Source organism: Neodiprion fabricii, chromosome 5 (genome assembly GCF_021155785.1).
Source record: "Neodiprion fabricii isolate iyNeoFabr1 chromosome 5, iyNeoFabr1.1, whole genome shotgun sequence".
Taxonomy (NCBI): Eukaryota; Metazoa; Arthropoda; class Insecta; order Hymenoptera; family Diprionidae; genus Neodiprion; species Neodiprion fabricii.
Window position 1 is genome coordinate 20,733,016 of NC_060243.1, and position 16,647 is coordinate 20,749,662.

General features: G+C 39.0%; 1 protein-coding gene across 11 annotated transcripts in view; it reads right to left on the reverse strand.

The window, feature by feature from the left end:
• Window positions 1–13,891, reverse strand: part of LOC124183104 (whirlin) — a 46,374-nt gene extending 32,483 nt beyond the window's left edge. For 5 of the 11 annotated variants that reach the window (XM_046571139.1, XM_046571136.1, XM_046571141.1 and 2 more), the window contains exons 1-2: window positions 13,001–13,890; window positions 89–428 (exon numbers count right to left, since the gene is read on the reverse strand). In XM_046571139.1, coding sequence (XP_046427095.1) covers window positions 89–399 — 311 coding nt within the window. In that variant the 5' untranslated portion in view covers window positions 400–428; window positions 13,001–13,890. Of the gene's footprint in view, window positions 1–88; window positions 429–13,000 lie in introns of those variants that run through there. The other 6 variants (XM_046571137.1, XM_046571132.1, XM_046571134.1 and 3 more) reach the window with 5 other exon arrangements.
• Window positions 13,892–16,647: the final 2,756 nt, after the last annotated feature.

The following is a 16,647-nucleotide window of genomic DNA, read 5'->3' on the forward strand; positions in this document are numbered from 1 at the left end:
CCATGGAGAGTAAAAAAGCGTCTTCCATGGGTCGTTCAGACCGCTGTACAACGATAATAATTGCGAGAAAATCGAAAGCCGAACTAACCTGAGCACTTGCTCCGGCGAGATCGCTCCGCTTCCGCCTCCCCCATGTCCCCGTTTCCGGTAAGGTGTCGTGTGGGTCGAATGATGGTGCGGGGCGCTCGGGGGCCTTTCGACTATTGTGTAACTGGTACCCGGTGGGCTGTAGTAGCCCCTGTTTTGGCCGGTCTGATGCCTCGTCGATTCGAGGTCCTCCGCCTCGTAGCATCCCGTTCTTAGGAAGTGGGATCCACTCCTCAGGAAGTTGGATCCGCTTCCTCCGCCCCACTGCAGTTCCTGTAACTCGGAGCCGTAATCCTCCGTGCTGCTAGCCATGACGATGACGTCTCAGGCTCTCGTCATGCCTGTGAGAACATGACGTTGAGAAGAAAAAAAATAAACATCTCCGAACGATATCAGCGGAGAATAATCGTGATCCTCGTTAAAATTTCATGCGCTCAACGGTTGCGTCGCACGCTCCGATTGGCTGGAACTTGGATTCGATTCGGTGTGGTTGGAAAATCGTTTACGCCAAGGAATTTCGACGAAAAAACTTTGGTATCAATTATTTGCTGCGAATCTAAATGTGGCAATGAGAATGCGATATGTCACGTATGCCCTTATGCATAAATGTATTTTTGCGCTACCGGTCCGGTAGTAGTGTCAACTTCTTGATGATTATGTTGTTACCGCCCCGTCACCACGACAGGGCTTCATTTGACAGTGTTTTAACTCTTCCTTCTCACCTCGATGATCGGTGATATGTGCGGTTACGTACGTGGAACTACGCATTTGCATCATTCAATGCTGGAAATGAGCGAACAAAGAAATGAGAAAAAAAGAAAAAAAATCGAGGAAATGAATGCGTTCTCAACTGCTTTTCTTTTCCGTATAACGGGGAATGGTATGAAATACTGAGAGAAGAAATAATAGCACACACTCGCACACTCGGATAAAAGATCGTACATGTATGTACATACAGAGATAGTCGAATAAATGTGTATCGACGGAACCCGGAGGGTTGATGGCGGATGTAATACTAAAGATGGGCGGCAGTATCCGCGGATCAATCAACCCGATACGCGAGGCATTTTAACAGAATTAAATTCTCGGTAGGTCGAGCCTTGCACGAGGTCAGGGTCGTTTGATGTACAGGGGTGGAATGCCAACGGATCTTTGTTATATACCATCTGCACGTAGGGTATAGGTACTCTACTATGTATTCGCGGTACTATGAGATGACGTTCGCTATGCGTTATGTACTCCACATATCCTAAACGCCACCATAATTGATTTTTTTTTTTTTATTGATAAAAACTCAGTACTACGTTGATCATGGTTCAATACTTGTTTTATCGTTATTCAGCTCTATGACGACTATAATACAATACTATGTTGATCACAATTCGGTATCATGTTAATGACAATTTAGTACTATGTTGATAATTTTGGTGCCACATTGTTCATGATGGGTCAGTGACATGGTGATAACAAACCAGTATCGCTTTGATAATTCACTAATATGTCGATGATTTGAAAATGTAAAAATTTGTCAAATTATTGTAAAACTGAATTCGCTGAATCGTAATCTAGCGCTAAAATTAAAAAAGGTTACGAACACCGGATTTTGAAATAATTGGCCGTTATTTTTATCATTTTTATAATGAACGATCCAAAATTATATTTGGATTCGTAGAGGGTTTTAAGAGTTCGTTTGGATAAATCGGTATCCTAACGATATATAAAAACTAGGAAGTTCCTTTCATGTTGTATGGTAAGATAATCTTTGGCTCTAAGGACTTGGTTTGAAGATAAGCCCCCTCAGGTTTGTCAAGTAGCTCACAGCAACCAGAAACATCTTGAAAGGAACAAAAGAGGTGGACGTGAGTGCGTGCAAGAGTTGGGAGGAAAAAAGAAGATAAGGAATTGAAAGAGAAAGGAAAAAAATCTTTTTCTTTTCCCAGGTTCTTCTACTTCTACTTCTTCTTCTTCTTCTTCATGAAATCGCAGTTACCTTTGATACATGCGATGACAACACAGTACAATTCTGCACATTTTTACAGTAATATTCATTAACGCCTTCCCCTTCCGGCTGTCTTGTTTTCGGTCTGCGAAACAAAATGCGAAGTCAATTCTGTACGCGTTATGTAACAATGACTCTCAGTCTCTGAGGTCGGCTGCATCGCCGCTCATTGTCACATGATTAGTATAGAATCAAATTCACATTTCGTTTCGAACCGCAAACAAGGTAGCCAAAAGGGATAGTCATTAATGAACATTACTGTATACATAGTACGACGTGAAGTTGTCTCCAATCGATCGGCATGACGCAATTACATTATGCAACATGATACCTGGTTTGCACCGCGGATCGAGAAAAAACACTCAATGTCTATTATTCAATGAAGAGGTAAAATTGTTCAAACTGATGAATAATTGAGTGATTCTCGCTAATGACTAATTTCTACACGCCGTCGCCACGTGATGAATTGATCGGTTGGGTTCGTTCTATACCATTTTTCCGTACACGCCATGCATGGTGTGTCAATGACCTCTAGTAACATTTAAATGACCTGTACAGGGTACGAAAATTGGAAGAATAAAGGAAGCGACAATATACAAAGAACAGTTTAAAAAATGGCCTTTAAAGTAAAATCTGGAATGGCGAATTGGAGTCAAATGGACGTAAATACAGACGTGTGAAGTTGAAGTTGAGCAGCTTGTGGTTGCAGGAAACGTTTAGAGATTATGGGTTGCACACAATAGGCATCGGGTCTAGATCTGAGATCCTTAATCTAAGAACGTTTTCTAATTGGACGATTTCCGGAGGTAAGTACCCGGTAAGCCTCGTGTTCCGGTAGTCAAACGCGATAACAGATCGCCAAGATGGATTTTAAGGCGCGGGTGGTTGGTTGAAGGACTGAGGAAGCCGCGGGTGCTTTTAAACAGAGTATGAAAATTCATTCCGGTCATTTCTTCGGCCACGTATAGGTGGGCAATGCATATGGTACTCAAATCGGTGAGTGCCATGCATGCTGCATTCCGTATAGAGCTGCACGCACCAACAACAAGCCACATATTTGAGCTACTTCCTTTAGTAGACCTAGCTTAGGTTAGGATAGATCCAATTGGATTGACTCAATTTAAAGTGTTTTGCACGACTAAACGTCGAGTCAACTTAAGCCGGGCTAGGAAAGATTATATTGGAATAATTCAATTCAAAGTTATTTGTCCGAGTAATTGTCGAGACTTAACTGAGGCTTACAGGTAAGGTCAGATTAGATTGGATTGACTCGATTCAGAGTTTTCCTTCTCAAATTTCCAATAAAACTGAAATAACACAACTCTCCGTAACTCAGACTGCTTGTACAATGTTTGTTTTTTGTCCAGTTTCTGTAAAAAGCATATCTGCATGTTTCTGGTACAGAAAGGAGTTATCGCAATCACGTGAGCGAATTGCTTCTACATTTTTCAAAATAGCGAACATCCACCGGTCGCCCTTGAAGTAAAACGGTTACCCAGAATTATTACATTTCGGTTTATGCCGGTATTACGAGCTTAGCGGTGGAGTAGGTACACGGTGACCCAACCTTGACACTGGGATATGAGGCCGATTGTTCTGCAGCCTGCAGGCGGTTGGCGTCGAGCGAGAAAGAGGGACGAAGGAGCGGAGATAGCGAGGGGTCTGAAGATGGGTATAGGATAGGACAGCGGGTAGATGGTGTAGGTGGCCCGGCGATACCTCGCGACTCGAGACTACTCGGTTGGCGAAAGCCTTCCAAGGGGCAGCGGGGTGAAGGAGAAAGAGAAGAGGGGTTGCCCAAGGGTGGGGCGATCAATACTGCAGCCCTGAAGCCGGCTTCATTCACGAGGCGCTCTGGCGGGTCTCGTTTTTGGCTCTTATCCGTCCCTCTCGCTCTCTCTATTTCCTCAGCTACTGGTACTGTTTGTTATTTAGGTCCACGACGGCGTATTCGTCAGCCGATAACCGCTCAGCCACTCACTCTGCACCCTCGGTGATATAACTAGACCCGTTCTTCTCTCAAACCATCGCCGTCGGCCCCGTCGCCGACTCAATGATCTATAGATCGAAGCCCGGTTAAAAGCTCCAGCGTTCGCCTGATGCAAACCACGGGGAATTTTCTCCCTGTCTGCTCTCCCCCTTTACTTCTTTTCTCTTGTTCTGACAATCCTTAAAACGTGCATAATATTTTGGCTCAATGTCAAGTAGGCGCGATGTCGAGTGTCGTCAATGCTCCGGCACTCTGAATTACCGACCGATCGACAGTCTGCTGGTAAAACAGAATAACCTACAGCACGAATAGACGAATTCGACGAATTTACGGAAATCAGCCATTTGTAACGATCTAAGCGATTGGCATGAGATCATTGGATACGTTTTTGCCCTTTCTTATTCTTTCCATTCAAGTTCAAACCCGCAATGCGAACATTCAACAGCGTCTCGCAGGCGAAACGATAATCGCTTACAGCACGTGGTTGGAAAATTTTTCACTCTACAGCGGATACGGACAAAAATTACGAGGGAAAGTAAAACCGTGAATGTATTCCCCGGGGAATTTCAACAACTTTTGTATATAATTCCTGAAATCCTCACATATCCTTAAAACGAGAGTGACTAAGTTTCTAATTTTTATTTTGACTCGTTTTTAACCATCATGCAGTTTTTTCCTTATCTTCTGTTTTATCTTTATGGAATTTATTACCCTCTCTCTATCGCGGGAGATTCTCCTTCCGACGGTTATAACCATACACTGAGAGTAAAAAAAGTCGTTCAATCAAAAGAAAAAAAATTGCTTCGATCAACTAAGTGTGGCTATTACAATTTGGTTGTCATAAGTTGCCCGATCTAAATAAAAAATATTCCTGTTGACAGAACTATTATTTAACACAAATACGAGGATGCACAGTCAAAGAAATAGTGAGTTGATTGACCTATATTATTTGCTTAAGATGAAAATCATATTTCTAATCTGAATATCCTACTTCTTGATCCAACAAATGTTTAATCATTGCAGGATCATGTTCGGTTGGTTTAAAACAATCTCAGTTAACGGAACTGTATATTTAGTTTAAAAAATCACAGCTAGGTATAAGCAACTGAATATTCAGCTCAGTGTAGTTTTTCAATCATTAATTGAAATAAATTTTTTGATGACTGTAGTCTCGTATCGTTCGGCTAAAGAAATGCTCAGGTTATATGGTAACGTAATGTTTTGTTAGAGTTACTATATTCGATTGCTGAGACTAAATGGAATCAAAGGAAGTCCTGCAATCATTTGGAACAGTTCCGGATAAAAAATAAGGTTGAAATTTTTATCCTAATTACAGCCGTTAGTAGTTTTTTCAGTAACGCGAACAGCTTATAATTGTCTGCAAGTCAGGTAAAATGCTCCTAATCAACAAAATATTTATTCGACATAAATATTTCGTTTATGAAATTGGTCCTACTCACTGAAAACTTGGATTTCATAACCTTTATCCTTTACCAGCTGCTTTACGCGTCGGACTTTTATCGTTTTTTTTTCGACTAACAAAATATTCAAAAGAAGTTAAATTTATTAGCCTATACGTGTATTGAAGATGGATTCATTGAACTATTTGTATGGCAGCAATTTTGTTACTGTATCGAGTGATACATACATTTGATTCAACAAAAGTATTTTCAATTAGTCAAATTATATTCGCTGACTTGGATCAACTTTGTTTCTTTCAATCATCAAAGGTCCTGAAAAACAACACATTTAATTCATTCAACCGTACGTATTCATCAATATATAAGTTCGAACGGAAGGCATGAAAATCACTTAGTTTCACGAAATCAATTTATTCACTAAATTATATGTACGGGTTGATTTCAGAGGATCAAATTTCATTCCACGGAATACTGAATTCTTTTGTTTCGTTGATTTGACCTGACAAAATTTATCATGTTAACTACGGTACATTCATTTTCACAAAGTAATGATTGAAGCAACCATTTTTCATCAAACTAAATCGATTCGGTTGATTCAACGACTTTTCTCTCTCCGTGTAACTTCTTTAGTACTTCGCATATATTTCAGGTTTAAAATCAGTCAAAAATACATGCTAGAGTAGAAGGAAAAAAAGGATAACGCCAAGATCAAGAACAAAAAACGTGAATTGCTAGCACGGGTAATAGTAACGGGCTTCTCTGCAGCCCAAGAGCTTTGCTGCATCGAGGTATAAATGCAGCATGTGTCTGACCATAAACGTGACGCTACTACTGTGGTCTCATAATGGTATACGGAACAGCGCATGCGCGCTGCGCTTATCACAACAAAGCTGTGTCGTGTACAGGTGGCACTTGTTTATTTCATATTTATCGTAATTACGAAGTGGTACGATACACGATGTCAAATCTTTCGATATTTTCTCGTGAAGAAACCGTTTAATCTTTACTTGCACTCCAGAGGTTATGTCAAGTGGTAAAATTGTTTGCAACATTTTCGATTAAACTCGTTTTGTGAGTTGTTGATTAATGTCTTTAAAAAAATGTATAATTTGACAAATTTTTTATCCTAAAAAATGACGCATGGCGTGGTTGGCGTTCTGGCTAATCCAGCCCATGACTACATTGCGTAGTCGACTATTGGAAATGGATTTTGATTTCGTATTCTTATTAGAGCAGACGCAAACAAGAAATAGTAGAAAACGATCCGTTGAGCCCGAGATTTGACGTATTACAGCTGTACAGAAAGGGTAATATTTTACCGTTCCAAGCTATCGTCTCACGTGTATATGTATATAAGATACGGCAAGGTGAGCGATACTAGGTTGGAAATGAAATGGTAACTAATCACGCGATGAAATCGCTAGTTCCGTGAACGACAGGTACGACAGTTCCGACGTCGAGAGGTTTATCCGGCTCGTGGACATGAATAAATATAAATACATGAATAATGATCGGATGTTACGCTGTATACTTTGCTACTCACCATACTATATTTATGCTCCAAAAGGGTTCATCCCTATAGCACTGGTAAATTGAAAAGAACGTTGAACAGTGAACAAATTCAAATAGATAAAAAGAAAAACTCGAAAAACAAAAATAAATTGTCTGAAGCATTTGTGGATTTGTTTTTAATTTTTGTTTTTTTTTTGTTTTCTTCATTTATTATATCACAGCACGGCAGTCACGTAGTTCGTATTATTAACTTAATTTATGGTCAACGGTAAGTAAGTATATTGGCGTGACTTGCGTGTCTCCGTTACCAGAGTTATACCAATATTGTTATTCACAGCAAAAGCTGGGATTAGGTAAGCATAAAGCCTGCACCCTATAGTTTTATATGCATACCTACTTGCGAGTAATATACACGAGCGTTTGAGAAATATTAACTTTAGACCTACGTGATTTGGAAAATTAAACGACGGATATATATCTATAATATAAATAAACAACGATCTCAACGCGGGAACGAGTTGCAATAGCCAGTTCATGACCTCGTAGTTTAAACCAGTATTGAATTTAAAAAAAAAAATTCCATCGTGCGGTAACAAATATAAATGAGGAATGATGCGTTATTAATTTAAAGAGAAATTTTGTATTTTGCAGAGGTCGAAAAAAATGAATCTCCAAACACTTGCAAACTGTAGACACCTCGGAAATTTTTCACCAAAATTTTTTCCCCTCTTTTTTTGACGTTTATCACTATACTTTAAAACTTCAAGTAACTTCACAGACCCAAAAAAGGTTCGCAGTGAATTAAATTTACTGCAACTTCAATTAGGTATTAATTAAATGTTCGCGCATGTTCACATTTTCAGAATAAATTTAAAACAACGGTTGATTGAAGAATAATTTCAACAAATCATGCAACGCGAACGCGAGTCAAAGCAGTTTCCAACTCTTTCTGCAGATGATTTTTACTTACTACGATGACTTTAATCTACTTAACGTCAGCCCCTGGCCCCGTAATTTTCCTCCACCCCCTTTCAGTGATGCATATCGAATTGATTAACTCATTTGCTTATTCAATCAGTAAAAGTACAGGCTCGAAGGTTATCCCGTTTAATTTTCTAATTCAGGGGCTTGACGGCGGCATCGCGTCGCGCCGGTTTGAAACGGTTTATTCATGCAGTCATGGAAGGCGGACGCCGACGTCCGCGGGTTATGGATTATAGTCGTTGAGAATCGCGTGTTACCATACGTTAATACTATACAAATATAGGTACATCGGTATGTACGTGAAATCTACAATATATGCCCGTACCAAATTGATATCCAGAAAATTATAAACCGCAAATTTACTCTTTCACACGTATTGCGAATTGCCAGGTTGGATGCACTGAGAAAAATGTCATTTCTGTTTGGTTACTAGGAAATTCTAGCTGAACGGATATAGTCACAATAAGCGTTTAAATGTTTTGAGGAATTACAACAAAATATTGTACGAGTAACCATTCGGTCTAATTGTAGTTGGCAACACGTGTTTCATCGGAACGTTACATCTGATTGATTAGTTAACGAAAGTATTTCACTCAAGTTTTCGCAATAGTTACAAGGAAATATATTATGTGCGAGTGACGATAATCAAAAAGAATTCGTTAGTAACACATCCTAGATTGTCTGGTTACAGGAGCAGATCTTATTTTCATTTTGTACCCCAAACTGCATATTTCGTTGCTATAGTAAAAATGAATACATTTAAAGACTGTAAAGTAACCATACCTATAAATTTTTTTGTCGCGTATGCTCGCGGCAAAATTTCTCATTCTTTTTTTTTTCCATGACAGTGCAAACAAACGAAAAAAAGGAAACACGTCGGACAGGAAGTTTTGAAAAGGGGGCGTTTTTCTCGTCACGTTAAATGTACATCTACACGTGATACAGCACAGATATTGCAACGAAACGCTGATGAAAACGGGGCAAAGGGGGTTGGCGTTACACAATACGGATGAATCTGTTTCGTTGGTTCGGGCTTGTACCTTGAATCCGTGCTCTGAGGCTGACAGCCTTTTTATCCGGGAAATGGGAGACCTGATTGGCTCGGTGTCTGCCAACCGGCAAATCCACCCCCGTCTTCTTGTCTGCCTTATCGGGGACTTGATACCTTTATGAACCCCCTCCTCACTTAGGTTAAGTTAGGTTAGGTTAGGTTTAGGGTTAGGTTTACGTCTGTGCCCCGGTCAGAGGAAGACTAACGTGCAGTCGCCTCGGATCCACGATGAAAACACTCCGATGCTCGTCAAAGCGGATCACTGATGCGTAACCGACCTGCTTTCCACTCGTATAAATCACGAAAGAATTCGCTCAATTATATATTTGATTTAGATTTGAGGTTAAGTTGCGTTATGCTGACGATTCGATTCATTGGAGGTTTCAGGGTGGAATTGGAATATCGAATTCGATACACTCGTTTTTTGTCGTTATCGCATTTTGTTTACAGAGAAAAGAATTTTCACTTTGAATCAAAGGGTCGTGCGGCAGGTTTCTTCTGCTCTATGCGATAAGATTTTTCTTTGGCCAAATCTATAGTACGACCTCTCAAAAATTGGATTCACAGGGTTGTTATTTGTAATACACTTGTGAAAGACGTCTTAAATTTCTGAAAGTAACATTTTACAGACCCTTCTTGACAAAAGTTTCATTTCCCGTATCCCTAAAGGTTGTTTTATTTTCGGATGGATTCAGTTGATTCGAGTTAAGTCAACAGTCTGGTTCGTTCGAGTTCCTAGATTAGAATTGATCGGCTTACCATTCACCGTACAGTTATTTGATTCCTAAAAAAGACCCTGGAACGGATATAAAATATTGAAGGCAACTGTCAGGTGTGTCCTTTCAATAATTTTTATCACTCACGCAGGTATTAGAGGTAATGCCTCAACTTTTATATAACGCAAGAATTTTTTTCACGTTTTTTCATGCGTATTTTCGAACACAAAGTATTCGTTTTTACGATGGTAGCGTTAGCCTGGGAATGCGCATGCGCGGAGTACAGAAAAGACCAGTTTTAACTTTTAGGAGTTTATGTTTATGTACTCCGCACATGCGCTGTCGCAAACAAATCTGACATTGTGCGACCCTCACCCCAATTTCCTGCTTTGTAAAAAAACACATACCATACTCTTGCTACGTAAAGAACGTTGTGCAACAACAAGGCAACAGTCTTTTCGCCACGCGAACTTGCACAAGAATACTCGCCGCGTGCTCACCTAAGACTCATATTCCAATCTTACGCTCGGCCCGAAAAGACCGAGTTTACCTCCTTGTTCCGCGATACGCTATTTATGGGTAGCTCGTCTTTGGCTCTCAAAGTCGTGTTTCGTACAATCCAAATACATCTCTAATCGTACAGAAACTCAAGAGAGACGGCAATCGCTGTGGCGTGTTATAAAGATACCTGTTTCTCTTATGCGGTTCGAATGCGAACGTTGAATCAATAAGATATGATGTTGGAGAAAAGGTTTATGATGGGTTGCCCTATAGTCCAGCATACACACGCATACACACTTTCATGTGTAACCCACGAAACGTGTCCTTCTTGTAAATATACTCATGTATATTTCAATATAGTGCGAAACTATAAATAACTATCTATTATACAGTTGTGTGTACAAATGCATTGGTAGCTATCTGTGGTCAAGTCAGAGTGGTTTGTTTACAAGTCCATAATTTTTGAACAACCATTTGTTTTCAAAAAGAAAATCTCTGTTAAACAGAGAGCAAAACATAATGCGGTTAATGGAATTTTTTGTACGTTACAAAACGATTTAGGTTACAATGCTTCGAAATTTGTCCTCATTAAAAATGCAAATTTTTCTATGTATGTGGACTAATTAGACCTAGTAAAGAATCCATGCTCTCGCATAAAATAGAATTATTCCACAGCCTCGAACCCGCCTTCGTAACGAACATACACCGTATTTAGTCTTGTTTGAAAGAGAATAGAAATTGGTTCTTGATACGGTCCCAATAAATTGCAAAATCAATTCTAACGTTTGTCAGATGTTTTGGTCTATACACTAGAAATCCAAAAAACCGATAGGGACAAAGAGACTAGAAAACCGAGGACTGGATTCTTTGATCAAACCTACATCTGTTGTATTCAGATTCTAAAAAATTCTTCTGATAATTCGAAGTTGCAATCTTTTATTTCCGCAATCTACAATCTTAAGACTGGAAAAAACAATTGAATCCTTCATTCTATGCTAATTCTGTAATTTTTCGGTTTTCAAAAAACCGTTTCTCGATGATTCTGCGATATAAATCCGAAATGGCAATTCACCATTTTCACGATCTAGAATTTGAGTACTCCAATTTTTTATTTCCGCGATCTACGTTCTTAAGAGTGGAAAAACAATTGAATCCTTCAATCTAACCTGATTCCGTGATTTTTCTGTTTTTAAAAAACCGTTTCTCAATGATTCTGCGATCCAAATCCGAAACGGCAATTTTCTATTTTCACAATCTAGAATCTGAGAGTAAACAGAGAACAGATATTACGAGTGATGAAGCAGAGTACGAAGTGCGCGGTGCCATATACATATATAACAAAAGACGATCGATGGGTCGCGTGAGTGCGTTTTCCGAGCCACATGTTGGCACTGTGTCAGGGAGCGGGGGCGGTTTACCCGTTTCACGATCTGCAGGGGTGGTTTGAACCGACTCTGGATTTTCCCTGGCACGCGAGTCCTCGTTAGGTTAGGTCGCAGCTGATGTATAGCCAGGCAGGCAGATAGCAAGCGAACGGTTAGGCCAGTCGTGTATGTTAATATTTGTTACACAGGTACGGCGATACGCGTCTCATACCCACGCGTGGCCGCTCCTAAACTCCATCACGAATAACGGGGGGAATTGAGGGTCGAAGCCCTGGGTCGAAAAAGAAAAAGAACAAGAACAACAGTCGAAGCGAGAAAACGCGAGCCGACAGCCCTTGTTCGTACGTTTGTACGTCTAACGGGATATTTTTATTAAGACGTCTTATGGTCGAGCATTTTTCCCCATTTACACTATTTCTTTATCGCTTAAATAAAGCAGACGCGTTCTGGGATTTCGAAATACTCATTCCCGACGTTTCAGTACAGAATTTAAAGTTCCTCTGGGTCTAATGCCTATAATAGCCTTTTAAGATGGATGTCAAATCGATTTTGTCGATTCATAAATATTGTAAAATTCTGAGCAATTACAGTCTTCAATCATTCATCCTTCTCCGGGAATTATTTGAAACGTGCAAAAATATCAGTCGTCTTTTCACAAGTTCGAATAGATGATATTTTCAGACGCTTAATAATGAATCTGCAGAAATTATCTGAGATTAGTGAATTACTGGTTCAAATTAACTGGTTCTTGATTATAAATGGTAAATTAATGGTTCAAACCGTTATTTACCGTGGTCTGGAAATTATGATGAGACTTATTGGACAATGTTTATACTGTTGTCAGCACTTCGGACGCGATAAAGAATACTTTCCAAACATGTCAATGTCAGTTCATACTGACCGAGAGACTGGAAAAATGTCTGAGACATCAGGAATATGTAGAAGGTACAATGACATCTGACTAGACGTATTGATACGTCCAGATGAAACGAAAATATGTAGAGTTGTGTTTTTACACGACATAGAGACGTCTCGAAGGAGTCTGATGTATAGCATTGTGATACCGAGGTGCGAAAAGTATCTTACGACACGACTCAACTCGATATTTAATCATAGAGAAGTTGCTTGTAAGATGATTGTCCAATGAGCATGACATTATCATGGATGTGATGAATCCGTTAAATATGTGCAAGAGAATTCGTTAAAGACGTAAAGAAAATCATACGTGACTTGCATCGAATTTGGAATCGAATTAATAGCTTAGACTGCGATTAAAAAATACATAATCCAACTTTTCTCGAATGATATTTTTTTATCCCTTGTTTCATACGAATTAAAGAGAAAAAAATAATACCTCGTTTCAGGGTAACAGAGATAAAGGTCATCCGCAGGCCTACGGCACAAAACTTTTGTTTCCGCAATCTCTTCCACATCAGATTCCCTGATCGTTTTTCAGTCTCACTGTTTTCACGTCTTGCTGTTTTTTGGAAATTTACTACCAAATCCTGGGGTCAGGCGATGTGGGGTTATTTGGCTCGTCGACAGGGTGCCGAGTGAAATATTATTATTGGCACCAAGGTCTTCGGGCCGCCGTGGCGGGTCGTGGTTCAGACGGGGTGGCACTGCACGCGTGTTCAATATGTATACATTAACCTGAGCTGTTGCTGTTCCAACCGTTTCTTGCTGTAATTTTTTCTATTTCCTTTTACTTCCGTCCGTTTTTTGATACGCGTTCATTCTCACACCATATTCGTATAATCCAAGCAAAGCTCGACAAGTTTATCAATGCACTTACGTTTCTCAGCATGATGATATTTTATCACATCGACATTTATCAAGTTTTTCTATCCCCCGCCTCGGAATAAAATACTTTCTTTTTTTTTCAAGGTGGTGATAGATTTCTCAATGTATGAAGAAGAAAAAATGATAAACAAAACAACGTATGAGACGGAAATAGCAAGAAGAGTTAATTATTACAGTAGGCTAAAGGCTGCTTGCACACTGCAGCGGAATGAGAACGACATATTGGAGGAAAAATTGTAACTCGACACGACACAAATATCTAAATGAAAAAAAATCACGAACAGCAACAACACTAACAACAAACAGAACGATTTCCAAATACCGGATGTAAATAATATTCCCGCATTTCCAACAGCCGGCCAAGGCTGATCTACAACTGGCACTGCCAGCCAGGCCGCACACTTAAGTGTGGCCGCCTACCCACCCTCATACCTCAAACTTCACTACGGCAGAGGAGGAAACGGGGGAGGGATAGGAATACTTCTTAAACGCCCCTCACGGCTGCCCGGTAAACTAAAAACCTCGCGCAGCCATCGCCACGCGCAATCTCAACGGGTTCACCCTTAATTTAAACCTCAACACGATTATCCGTTCAAGTTACGAAAAATAGATCAGTAGTGGAAATATTCATATCACATGAGTTGTGGAAATTTTTTCAACCATACACGAATACCGAATCACCGTCAGTTTCCATGGTTAATTTTCCCTCGTATAATATTGTGAGGATCTACTCGGATTTCGAGGAATGGTTTATTCCATTTTTCATACATCGCGCCTTAGCCGCAAAACTGACATGACTCGAATATTGGCTTTTTTGAGTTGACATCACATTTGGATTTTCAAAGTTCGAGTCTGTAAGCTTAAAAAGTCACATTTCTGTAGTTGTATAATTACGGCTCATTATTCAACAAAAGTGACACAACTCAAAAGGACTGTTGTAAGGATCCTTACTGAAATCGAATGGATCCGAACTTTTTCCAAATGATTTAAGAAGCAGTGAAAAACTTTTTACCACAAACGGTTTACTTCGTAGAATAGCAGGTAACTTTCTTAAACATGCAAAGCTTCTACTCATATTTATTTGCTTCTACTAAAAAATGCCAATTATTAGTTGTTTCACCTTAGTCGACAACAAGGTTCAACATCTATACCCATATGGAATTGTATTTTGTATTAACCAGTGTAAAATTATTCGTATATACAAGCGCGAAGCAATGTCTGATCATCGATTCAATTTATTAAATCCTACAATGAACTGGGTATTAGGTTAAATCAGAGCCAAAGTCCCTAGCAGGTTTCATTTCGGACGGCTAAAATTAAATAAATTTTCACCTGCAGACTATACATTCGCATTAAATCGAACTCATTTGTATGCAATCATAACTGGTTCGTTTCACGATGGTAGTTATATTAATCTTAAATTAAATTGCCGTAGATTAGGTTATGATCAGACCTACTTATCAAACTTCGTTTGCTTATACGATATTACACTGACAGGGTCATTGCACATAAAAAATTTAAAAACTGGATAATCGCCGAAATCAACTGATCAAAACCGTCGACAAGTCGAACTGTTATTATGAAAAGTTGTAATCGTACACTATCTTTTTTGTTCGAATCACAATCTATTGTACGTTCTCGATAATTGCGAGTGCTCGATAAACCGACAAAAGGATTCGTTTGAGAAGATCTTAATTATTTACTCAAGTACTATGTATTACTATAAGTATTACATAGTACCTTTATTTGTATAAGATGCTTATAGATGTTCCATTATATTCTAAACTTTGAGATTAATCAAAATAGACATTAGGATTTCCGTTCTTAAATGTTTCTCAAGGCAAAAAAGAGCAAAGAAGAGAGACCAGGAGAGAAGTATGCAGTCTGGAAAAAATAAAGTTCGTTTTTCGCGTTATCAATTAGCATCGTTATTACAAAATGCGCGACTACTACAGAAGAAAACTAAAAGCAAAGGTGCTTGAAATACAAAATAACATTCGTGAAGCCTCGAGTACTTATTAAATCATAAAATTCGTAAAGTGAGCCTGAAGCGCCGTTCACAATCAGTGCAGAAACTGGTTGATCTACCTACAGCAACAGGTTCGCGTGACGGAACCCCTGAACCGTACCCCCATAACGGAAGTCCCACTCATCAACCGTAGTAAAGACCTGCTATATGCTTCTGCAGGTTAAAGACGGGAATGTCTGAACGGTTCGCCCTTAGTGTATAAGATTGACTAATGACCGGTTAAATTTTTTTTCTTTCTCCATTTTCCTTGTTTCGCTGCGTCTGACGATCAAGCAGATAACGTTATATTTTTCCGGATTTTGAAAAGAAACCAAAAAAAAAAAAAGAGTTGGATCCAGCATTTTATTTGATGTATATTTCGATTTAAGTACTTTCTGTTTCTTTTACGTTTTTCGTTATTCTTCTTTATCTTCTTGAATAAATAATTATATAACCACCACACTAATTCTGTCAATTTAACAATGTTATTATTTGAAATCTCAGAAACTAAAATAAAAAAAAAAAAAAACAATGCATATCTATTGACCGGCATTTGAACATTTGATGACATTACGCTATCAGGGATGTATAAGTTTTAAGGGTAAAAATCTTTTTTTTTTTTTTTTCAATTTTTAATTTATTTCCGACGCTATTATTATTCTAATGATTATCGTTATTATTTTTAATTTTCCGAGATTTGATCAAATTACTCTGCTCTCTCTCTCTCTCTTTTCGGGTAGTAATATCCTTACATGCGTATAATGTTATTCTTCCTCTCGACCTGCACCACGTTACGTATTCCACGGCCGAGATCAATAAACATACACGTATACACGTACTACATACGTATGTATGTTGCCTTAAATAATTAATTTTCATTTCTATAAGTGCCTACATTTATATATGCATGCACGCTGCGTGTGTCTGTATGTATATACATATTTGTTTATGTGTCACCAGGACTCTCAACTTCGAGTGTCCTGAGTCGCGTCGCTTACGTAGGTACTTGATGTATCTATGTATCGATACACGTAAACACGCAGCTACACGCTTATGCATGAAATATACAGAGGTATAAATATATTTTTCGTTTCTGACGATGAGTATTGATTCACGGGCGTGTTTCATGTATATGTGAATATATATATATACATGTATTCTCGTTAGTTTTTTCGCCCTTTACTTTCTCC